Genomic DNA, 11,790 nt, shown 5'->3' with positions numbered 1-11,790 from the left:
CTATTTATGTAATTACCATGTTCAACTTTGCGATTATGAACTTGATAAATATATTATTCAAGAGACAAAATTAAAAAATTTGGTTAAATACATAATTTATTAAGATATATAATAATTTTAATATTAAAGATAAATATCTCATTTTCGTACATTGTGATATAAATACTCGATAGTTTTTTTTTTTCATCGGTTAATCGACTCCGTTATCTTTCTTGTAGCAGTCCATTCGATCAATCCGATTAATTATTAATCTACGATAACTGCTGCGTTCCAATTACATTTTGCCAATTAAATTAATTGTGTAGCTTGTAACAGACGGGAATACGAATGATCCAATGAATGCTGTATTCTAATATATCTATCAGAAACCGGAGATTAAATCGATTACAATTCGTTGATATTGCCATCCTTATCGTCGCGAAATAAGCTTTATGTCAACTCGAGTTTTTAAAAAATGTACACATCTCTAGTCGAGAAAAGTAAAGATACATTAGGAAATATAATCTTAAGTCGGATTTAATGGGAATTTTGAAGAAGAAGATAGGGAAAAAGACGATTGAGCTTGTCGCTTTGGGAATACGAAAAATGTAATCCTCTGCCGAGCACATATTGCATTAAAAAAGAAATGAGAAGGATAGCTTATATTTCTATTGACTAAAAAGATAAGTATGACATTCAGACGGATAAAATCGGAGAACATAAAATGAAGAGAGATAAAAAACAAACATTATTAATACAAACAGAAACGCGAAAAATTGCGACGGGTGACAAGAAGAGCCAAAGAATATTTCAAAACTGAAGAAATTCGGAGAATAAAAACATGAATAAAACAAGACTCTTCAGAAAATTTGGGACAGGTTTGAAAATATCTCTTAATTATTGTACATGCACGAATTTCGTATCATGATAGATTGGATAGTAACTGCATAAAAGGCTGTTAAACGCTATCCCATATGCTTTAGCCATCGCTCCTCCTGCCCGTCTTGACAACATGGTGAAATTACCGTGGAAACGCGCAGAAAGCGTTTAGAAATTAGACACTCGAGAGAAAATACGGAAGAGATAATAGAATACTCTCTGCATACATAAATGTAAGAGGAAACGAAGTGGAAACGCGCTCTATCCCCGGATAGACAGACATAATTTATTATGTCACGTAGAAGAATCTCGACGCATACTGGGTAAAAATAGTAATGCACCCTTACACGCATCGGAACGAAGGGTAACGGCCATTAATATTGTCGAGCGTGCGATGGCGGGGTACAGGAGACGGATAGGGCTATACCGGACGAACGTGATCGTCCAGAAAAAAATAAAAATCGCGAGATAGAAGAGCGAAGAAGACGGAGGAGGATAATGGGAGAATGGGAATTTCGAGGGAAAGAGATTCGCCATGACGAAAGAGGAATGATTAGCGACAAATGCTAGGATCGTTTATCGAAAATGCGATGGGGTGGATGGCAGGACGAGAGAATCTATCAATGTGTACATATTGACAGATGCCTTGCTTGTCGTATATATTCTTACAACGCGATACAGATGACAAGAAAAAACTCGTGTCTCGCTCCGATGTTAAGAAAACTGAAGGATCATGCGATCAGACAACCCCAATATCGATGCAATCGAATCACAATTCGCTCAACGTCTCGACGCCCAGTCCATCGACTTCAATAAACGGTGAGATCGCTACGAGGTCGCTAGACTATCACGATACCAGGTGGTATCGGATCAGATGCATCTTGCTGGTCGCACGATGGAGCGGGACAAAGCGAGTCGCGGAGACGTGGGCGAGACGAGGACGCGGCCTCGGGACCAGACAGCGGCGGGGTACAAGGGGAAGAGGAAGAAGACGAGGACGCGACGCCGGCGCGGCAGGAATCCCGTAGGTCAAGGTCACCCACCATCGGCAACCGGGGGTGGCAACCACCGACTGTACGTTACGGCCCTGGAGTCCCGCTCCTAAACGCCGACAGCGAGGGAGCCTCGTGCAGGACAATCTTTCGATTCCCCCTTCGTCCCTCTCGCCACCTTTGTCCCCTCTCCCCCTGAAATCGATATATCTACCTACCTCGACAGCTCGACCGATCCACGTGCAGGCAAAACAGGGCATCCTGATGCGCCACGCAATGCGGCTGCAACGCAATTACGATGCGTACGGCACGTGCCGCTCATCGTTGCTTCGCGTGCGGCTTATAATAACGCACGATCTGACGTCACGAAAGGACGAAAATTATCATTGTCATGTGATACGATATAAGCGTTTTCACGGTTACAGAAATAAAAATGGAAAGAAATAAAAATTTTATTTTATTTTCTTTTTTTAAAAGGAGAATCATCTTCCAAATGCATCTTCCAAATTGATCCGACACGTCCGATATTATTTTACATCGGTGACATAACGCGCATCTCATATTACGTGATCGATATTATGTCGCAAGTCCTTCGAGGCCGATCGGTATCCGATAAATTGAATGCCGGCGAGAACACGCGCACGTTGCGCATTTAGAAATCGATGTAAAAATTGACAGTCAAGGTCGGAAAAGCCGTAGAAGGCCGACGAGCTTCTCGGGGGTGTCGCCACGAAATCGTTAGTGATTGATGTCGTATCGATCATCGGCGCTTATAGTTGATTACATATGATCCCAAGGGTGACATAAGTCGCATCTTTACACGCGAGCCTTGCTAAAAATTTTACTCGAATCATCGACCGTTGCCATTTTACAATGCACGTGGAGTACATTATCATTCATCCTTTAAGTCTGAATTTGTCTCGAGGAAAAATCGCGTATCATTTTGCGGAATCAACTTCCGGCTCGGTTTCAAGCGTGCCTAATGCGACGAATAACAAACAGAGAGAGAGAGAGAGAGAGATTACGCTCTTTAAAACGGTAATAGGATCGAGCGGATTTTCGCGAGTGCTTAGCAAGCAAGATTTAGTAAGGCCATTCGGTCAACTGCGCGAATAAACTGCGCATTCCGCAAGATACATATGCACACGAAACTCACCGTTCCGTAAAACAGAATGCGAACATCTGAATATTCAACGATACGTAATACACTCCTAAAGGACTTCTATTTTCATTCGCCACAATTACGAGAAATATAAATAATTCTGCCTTGAAAGGAGGAGTATTTTGTCTCAAGGTACGATGTCTTCAAGGTACCTTCGAGAAATATCTCGATTAAAATCACGCGGTTAAATTAAAAGAGAAGAAAAGAGGTAAAAAGAGATTGAGAAAGAGTACACAATGTATATGTACAATGAAAAGTATATATTATCAATTTTTTTGATTGGCAAAAGTTTATCGATTGCCACTATTCGCATATGCCATTGACATTGTTCGAATCCCTATGATTTATGCAAGAGCATTAACCGTCGATCAATGAATTTTATTGCGAGACGACATTGTCAAAGAGCGCACTGTTTATCTTTTTAATCGTGACATTATATAAGAATTGTCACGCTACTACTTGTCGTTTCCCCCCCCCCCCCCGAGAACTCGGAAATTTCACGAAATCCCGCTGCATCGCACGATGTGTCATGCAACTACCGTGATCTGTCACTTTCGTGCCTTTCGCTTTGATTAATTCGCTTTGAGAAACTCCATTTTCAGATAATATCGCGTGTCTATGCATCGTAATTTCTTTGTACGTGTATATAAGCGGATTAGCGACAAGATGCGACAGAAAATAATAGACAGAAAGTCAAAGGGATGAATAAAAAATATGCGTATATATATATATATATATTTTTTTTTTTTTAACAAAAAGAAAAACATTCGATAAAAATTCTAGAAAAGAAGTAGGATTTATGGGAATCGATTCATTATCGCACAAAGAATAATTTACTTCTAAATCAGCATCAAATCCAAGAAGAAAGATTTCTCTATGATCGATTCGTGATAATGACAACTTGTCCACGCGACACCCTTGTATCTATGATGCATGGATTTATCAACGATTATCCGATTAGTTTACTCAAGAATTCCGCGAATTACACATTTCATCTATCTATGTCATATTTATCCTCGCTATTTGAGTCGCTTTTTGCTTCGGACGCTTTGCGAAATAAATTCATGAAGATCTATCGACCATCTCGATCCTCGCTCGATCGTTAGGGATCGAGGAACACGATCGACAGGTGTGTCGGATCAACGAGAGATGGAGCCCACGGTATAACAAAGTGGCTCTACACAATGTATGGGAAATACAACGGGCGCGAACGAGCGGCGGCGATGCCTTGGCCGCGGGCAGAGAAAGCTCTGCACCTCGAAGGCTTCGGTTGGCGGCGGCGCCTGGCTGCTGATTTTGCCTCCGACACGCCGCGTACCGTTGCCTCGTCTTCGTTTCCTTTCACCGCCGTGGCATATGTCACGCCAGGGCCGCACCGATCCGAAGGCTTGGTTTTTCGCAACGGGGATAAGGAACCGACGAAACTTATCCAAGAACCGCTTCCATACCGCGCCCATAAATTGTCAACATTTCACATCCGCCGATTGATGTTTCTGTGTAGTAAAAGTCTCTTCTTGCCTCTACGCTCTCGCAATAAATTTCTCGAAAATTTATGTCGCTAATGAAATTTAAAGTGTATTCTCGAATCTTATTAAAAATCGCCGCGCGCAAATCAATAGATCGAAAGCTGCTTATCTCCTTCAATATGTAAAATAATATTCTATAACGTTTCATTTCGTATTTAGAAGAATTGAATTATATATGATTTCTTCACGATTACCATACTCAGATGCCATTATCATTGACATTTCGTTTCACCCTTTCTTTATAGTCGTCCGCCGATCAATCGGGTCGACTATACTCGCACGTTTCCACTCCACAGTAAATTAATTTCGAATAAATCGTCGTCATTTGCGGCGATTGCCATCGATCTCGCGGATTTTTCTCGCTTCCGAAAGCACGCCGACGGTTCTCATTTGCCAAAGTCTCCCGACATTAATGATTACCGATGACGGGAGATCTTCCTCTCGAGAGAGGATCGAAGGATGAATCGCGATCGCGTGGACGATCCGTCCGCTTTCTAACCGCGTCCCGAGGCGAAAAGCGAAGCGGTTGCAATTACGTGAATCATCGCTGCGCTTTAGAGATCGCAGTCGAGACCCGGGAAAACGTAACCTGCCGTTCGGGGGAAGGAAGAGGAGGTCGAGGATGAACGTGAACGCATCCTCGAGCGCTTCCTGCTCTCGCGATCGAACAAACGAGATACTCGATTTTTCATCAAAACTATCGTAGAAGAATGCGTTTTTTCGTGACGATTTAGCGAAAGCGATGACGTATATAGGATTGGCGATGGGCTTTCATATGGTCGATCGATCCGCGTATAATAAATCGAGATGGAGGAAATCACATATCGATGATAAGAATGCCATCAAGTCGCGTAATTGGACGATAATGATGGCGCATCTCGGCACCGTTTAGACGAGGAGGAAAACGACATTTTGCACGGTCGTCGGGTTTCCTTTTTTCTTCATCTAGCAAAGGGCAAATTCCTGCGCCTGTTGATTCGCGATAGGTCTCGCAGAGCGGGGATGAAGCGATGTGATGGTGCGTCACGAGAAGAGCGTGTAAGGTCGGGAACGAAATGCGAGAGAGAGAGAGAGAGAGAGACAGGTGAAGTAAACGAATATTATATCGCAAGGCCATTAATTTTAAAACGCACGCTGAACGTGCGTTAGGTCGAGACATACTTTCTAGCAGTTTCGCATTTGCTGTTCAGTGAACATTGTGTCCACGATTGCGCCATACGAGAGAGGCGCGCGCGATTATGTTGCCGGAAAATGCGAAACGAAACCCAGAACCGGGTCATTTTTCTCTTTGAAGTCGCCAGACAAATGCGTATTATTCGCGAAAGTTGCAAAAATCATTTCTAATCCAATAAAAATCATTCATTATATATATATATATATATATATATATATATATATATATATATATATATCAGACAATTAAAATAATGAGTTGTACGCCTCAAAAAGTCTATCTTCCTTTTTCTTCTTTTTATTTTTGAAAGAAACAGAACTATAAATGTACACGGTAGCGTTCGCGAACCACCTCGATCATCACTGTGGAATTTATTATTGGCAAAGGGCACATACCCGAGTCGATGATTTTCTCGCCGAGTCGTGGATTTGTAATGAAATGCGATCCAATCGGTCGGGATTCACGAAGAAATCATTCGCGAGCACGCTTGGCATTTACCTCGGGCGGTGACGATGGTGCAATAATGACGTGCGCGAAGAATTGCGCGCCAAAAATGCCAAGCGAGCCCTTGCCCTCTCTCTCTCTCTCTCTCTCTCTCTCTCTCTTTCTCTCTGTCTTTTTCTTTCTTTTACTCTGACATTTGAAAAAAATATCCGCGCGAACGATCATGTCCGCGGATGATTATGGCATTGCGTTGAGAGGCGACGCCGGCTTTCGAGACACGATTGTGTCACGATGTTGTTATATTTCGATATATTCGGTTTATTATTTAAGCGGCGATCGCGACAATCTGGCCACAAACGAGACTGCATCCACGGCCGTTTCACTTTCGACCGCAGATCCACCAAGACGGCAACGATGATAAACGGTGCGGTGCAGTTCGACGATGAGCGTCTCCCTCTTTCTCTCTATTTTGCGCAAAATATAATATCGTAAGGCAAAAGCATCAACGATACGGTGCGATGCGGAATATTTATTCGCTTCATTTCGCGACGTTATGTAAAAATCTTAGATCATCGTAGAAAGCTGCTTGTAGGTAGATTTTCGCGACTGTCGATCGATATAAACAAATATTACGTAAAATGTACGATCGTTGATGATAACGTATATTAATAGCAGGCACGACTTTCCATTAATTATATTCGAAAATGCCTAGTTTTCTATGTAAACCTTACGCTTACTTTCATACCCGATTTCATTCGCAACGTACTTTACGATATGACTTATTTCATGTTATTTCGTGAAAAATGCCGATAAAATAAAAAAGAAGGAAATGTTCACGATGCTGTTTGTATTAAACCCGATTATACAAATTCAAGGATAATTTAAATCGTAACGACTCGTCGCTACGATAATTAAGCCTAAGGATCTCTGACTTTCTTCTCGAGGAAGCGATCTTCGCGGTTTAAAGCCGGTCAACTAGGAAGTATTAAGGATCCCATGCTCAAACTCGCGATGAGAGAGACAATTATCCATCATCATTTTTCCAACCGCGTCCGCAATCTCGACATTTCAATCGCATCTTCGAGAGCGCTTGGTTCTTGGAGAGCAATTTTTCCCTTCCTCTCTTAATCTCTCTTACCGAATTGCCGATCTATCAAAGGAGGATCGTTAATCTCGCGGCCTTGACAAACTTACGTCATCGATGTCTCTCGTCACTTTCTCATCTTGTCGATGTAAACCCGCCCAAAATGTCAACGATGCACGTATGTATAATCGTGAGCGATAAAAAAATCCCGTAAATTAACCTTGTTTTATTCTCGTTCGGAGAAGATATCGAAATTCCAAATTTAAGGTGTGTATTTTAGAGAGATTTAAATAATTGTTATTGCCAATAAAGTTATCCTGATTCGAGTATACTAATTTTACAATGTTTCACACGTCACTATACGTAGATGAACTTGCCACTTATAAAAGCATAGCTGTCATTTTATCATTTCTATATCGTTTGCTATAAATTTCCACGTCGCGGAGCGTAATTTATGTTCTGTCAATTAACGGCGATGAAGATAAAATCGACGAGGGCATACCGTATGGGAATTTTATGCGAACGCGTATAGTCGTTAAGAGAATCGGGAAATAAATTGCCACAGATAGTTCTCTTTAAGTTCCTAGGTCGAGGTCATACGGCACGAACCTACCGCACCGACACGCTAAAAGAATTGCTGTACCTTGTACTTTCCTACCACCGAGAAAGTATTGGCAAGTTGTTCTCCGTACCCTTCCTTATGAGCGAACGATTAATGATAGTCGTAGATCAAAATATCTTCAAGGAGATATCTAGAGATTCATGCAGCTTCGCAGATGAATCTTGCGTCATGCTAGATAAACTTGTATGTGTCCCGTCGTTGCAAATTTATGCACTTCTATAATGTATCTGGCTATATTTGGATTATAAAAAATTATTACATTATCCTCATTTTGGATGCATTGTCGATCATGAGACTGTATTGTTTTCGAAGCAACTGACATATATTTGTATTAAATATCCAAGACGATAGCTAGCGACAGAAAATTTGAGAAAGCGTTGTTCGGCAAAAGTAGAGAATTTGCATCTATCGCGGGGACAATAAGGTATCTCAAGTTCTTTCGGTATCTTGGAAAATCGATGGTTTCGATTCCTACACCCGGATCGGCGGTGGCAGCGTCTACGCGCGCAGAAATGCTCAAAGATGAGAAAGAGGGGACCCGATCGCAGTAGGGACCGTGCCGTCGTGGTGGTGGCAATATAAGGCCCGACGAGAGGTGAGCCTCAGCCAGTCCATTGAGCGGTACCTACACCTTCAAGGTCCGTGTCCTTGAAGGCGTCCTCGATTTTCGTCCCGTCGTCCCGTCGTGCAGTTATACGAAAAGAATCGCCGCGATTCTCCCTTTTGCATCCAAGTCCCCCCTGCACTCTCCCTGTTCCTGAAACGACAAACAAGCACGCCGCCATTCCGCCCCGCGATCAAGTATCCTTCCATCCCTCGCTGATCAGCAGCGTCGGGCAAATCGGTTGAGCGGGAGTGATTGAAGAAGTGAAGGGGTTTGGGTGCAAGACGAAGAAGACGAAGAAGACGACGACGACGTCGAGGAGAAGAAGTCACATTTCCCGCCGAGGATCAGCATGAGGTCCTCGCTGGTGCTGCTACTGGTAGCAGCTTTTGTTCTTGCCGGTGAGTACCAGATTTCACTACCAGTTCTCTCTGGCCGATGCCAAGATATCGCTTAACACGTCATATATCGAATTTCGTACGTGGCAGGGTAAGCGAGAGTTCTACGAGTCTTTCCGGTTATGCGACGCGCGTGGGAGAGCATTTTTCTCACGATTTTACCCAGAACCATTCGACTCGAATTGATTTTTCCGCCGATCAAACGCGGTGATTTTTTTCTTATAAAAATCTCTCGAATAGACGTATATTAATTAATTAATTATATTAAATTGTATTAGATATATTGTACAAATATAATGATATATAAATTATATATTAAAATTAATTAAAAATTATGTATTTATTTGTAGATATGTTTATAGATACTTGTATATAATAAATAAAAATTTTCTTTATACTGAGAGAGATTAACTGTAAAAATTAATATACCAGGCGCGAATTAATTGAGAAACATTTCAAATGTAACACAAATGGACACGTGAGAGTAGTGATAGAGTTATTCAAAATGGCGAAAGTGCCACTGCAATCTGGTCATTTGAGATTTCCTCGGTCTATACCAGTATCTTTGGCCATGAGAGTCTACAGTTGTCCTGTTTTTTTTTTTTTTCCTTTTATATCATAATCAAGTGATTGTCACCTCTTGGAAGAGAAATAATCTAGTCGATCGCCGGGACGACAAGTTGCATAAGAGATTAGAGCGTGAAAGCTCCACGGTCCGGTCGGTCCCGGATAAGTGACGTCACTGCCGTGCCCCGGGCGTCTGGAAATAGCGCGAGTGGGGGCACAACTTTCCCCGTTTGTCACTCCACCGTAACGTCGTCTCGCAAGCCCGGGGGACCAACAGGACCAAATGTTTATCTGATACCGTCGATAATTATTTTTACAAATATTTAGAGAATATTAACAGGCGCTTCTAAATCCAAACTTTATGATTAAGATATTAATTTATAATATTCTTTAAATTGGCAAAGTCGTTAAACGCAAATCTTGTCTTTTTTCTTTTGTGGATTATTTTTTTTAAATGTAAAGCCAAAAAAGTAAAAGACCAAATTTTTTAACAAGCTTGTTAAAGCGCATGATTAAAAATTATTCGAGCAATATATATATATATTATATAAATCTTGCGGAAATATGATGCTTGGTCTCGATTTAAAATGATTTTATTAATCACAATCATACGTTTGAAGAAACAGATTCTCTCAATATTTAATACAGAGTTTTTTGCAAATAACCATTTGCTCGCAACAAGGTATCAGAGCGTTCTGCTATAAAAAGTAAATTAAAAAATTTTACGGAGGAGAATGATCCTAATGCTATAGTTGATATCTTGCTAATTTACAGCCTTTCAATCCATCAATGTTTCGATCTCAAACAAGGCTGACAGATCTTTTTATATAATAATAAAATAATTATAAAAGTGCTACTACAATTATTTAGAAATAATTATAAGTGTCATATATTAAAATGTAGTAGATTTTTAATATTAAAAAAATCTACTTTTCTACAAACTTGTTTTATTAAAAAATATTTCTTAGAATCGAGATATGTTGCCAAATTATTTGAATAATTAATTCCAGACAAGATAAAGTCTTTATCAACTCCACTGTCTATTTTCAGAGGGCTCGAACCGAGTTAAGCGACAAGAGGACAAGAAGGAGGAGAGCTTTGAGAACGAGATATGCAAAGATAAGGATGCCGGCGAGTGGTTTAGATTAGTCGCCGGCGAGGGTGATAATTGCCGCGACGTTATTCAATGCACGAGTTCAGGTCTGCAGGCAATAAGATGCCCGGCCGGTCTGTACTTCGACATCGACAAGCAGACGTGCGATTGGAAAGACTCCGTCAACAACTGCAAATTGAAGAACAAGGAGAGAAAGGCCAAGCCTCTGCTCTACACCGAGGAACCGCTTTGCCAAGATGGTTATCTCGCGTGCGGCGACGGATCTTGCATCGAGAGAGGTCTCTTCTGTAACGGCGAGAAGGATTGCACGGACGGCTCCGACGAGAACATTTGCGGTAAGTTCACACAAATTTGTATATAAGTGTTACTTTATTTACGCAAAGCAGGAATGTAATTTAAAAAATGAATAAACTTGGAACTTTTCGCAATTTCAGACATGGACAACGATCCCAATAGAGCTCCACCATGCGATCCCGCTGTGTGCGTTCTTCCCGACTGCTTCTGCTCGGAGGACGGTACCACGATACCTGGCGATCTCCCGGGCAAGGACGTGCCGCAAATGGTCACGATAACCTTCGACGACGCCATCAACAACAACAACATCGGCCTCTACAAGGATATTTTCAACGGTAAGCGCAAGAATCCGAATGGCTGCGATATCAAGGCAACGTTCTTCGTCTCGCACAAGTACACCAACTACTCCGCGGTCCAGGAAATGCATAGAAAGGGCCACGAGATCGCCGTCCACTCTATCTCGTAAGTATTAACTTCTTTTATTCTAACATTCTCATTTCTCTCACTTACACACCATCTTCGAAAGCCATGCTCCGCCCGAGTTGATTACGACACACTCTCGAGCGTGAGGTTCCAGGGAAACCATTCATAGATCGAAAAACAGGTTCACGAGGACAGGTTCCTGCGATGCGTCATCATGCAGTCTCGCTCACGACCATAGTCATAATTGTTAAAAATTAGAATACGATCACTACATAAAATGTTTACATGACAACTTTGGGGCAAGGCATAATGACGATGAGCGCTTCTGGTCGGACGCGACCGTCGACGATTGGGCAAAGGAGATGGCCGGTATGAGGATCATCGCCGAGAAGTTTGCCAATCTGACGGACAACAGCGTGGTGGGCGTGAGAGCCCCGTACCTGCGAGTCGGCGGTAACAATCAATTCACCATGATGGAGGAACAAGCCTTTTTGTACGATTAGTACTCTGCGTTGATACCACTGTCTT

The 11,790-nt window shown here is 41.9% G+C and overlaps 1 protein-coding gene across 1 annotated transcript; it reads left to right on the top strand.

Moving 5' to 3' along the window:
- Positions 1 to 8,486: 8,486 nt before the first annotated feature.
- On the top strand, positions 8,487 to 11,765 carry Serp (chitin deacetylase-like protein serp). Its single transcript, XM_070297203.1, has 4 exons — positions 8,487 to 8,867; positions 10,482 to 10,880; positions 10,980 to 11,301; positions 11,567 to 11,765. Exons 1-4 carry the CDS (start codon positions 8,819 to 8,821, stop codon positions 11,763 to 11,765), a joined length of 969 nt encoding a protein of 322 aa, XP_070153304.1. The 5' UTR covers positions 8,487 to 8,818.
- The last annotated feature ends 25 nt before the right edge of the window (positions 11,766 to 11,790 follow it).

This window comes from Polyergus mexicanus, unplaced genomic scaffold (genome assembly GCF_030449975.1).
Source record: "Polyergus mexicanus isolate NDT 795.1 unplaced genomic scaffold, iyPolMexi1.0 SCAF_6, whole genome shotgun sequence".
In the NCBI taxonomy this organism is placed as follows: domain Eukaryota; kingdom Metazoa; phylum Arthropoda; class Insecta; order Hymenoptera; family Formicidae; genus Polyergus; species Polyergus mexicanus.
Note: the sequence above shows the minus strand (reverse complement) of the source record. Positions and strands in the feature narration are given on the sequence as shown.

Excerpts from the sequence above, each read along its gene's own strand:
- Serp (XM_070297203.1), top strand. The coding sequence starts at position 8,819 with ATGAGGTCCTCGCTGGTGCTGCTACTGGTAGCAGCTTTTGTTCTTGCC. Across the intron at positions 10,881-10,979 it reads CTCCGACGAGAACATTTGCG|ACATGGACAACGATCCCAAT; the intron begins GTAAGTTCACAC and ends TCGCAATTTCAG. Across the intron at positions 11,302-11,566 it reads ATCGCCGTCCACTCTATCTC|GCATAATGACGATGAGCGCT; the intron begins GTAAGTATTAAC and ends CTTTGGGGCAAG.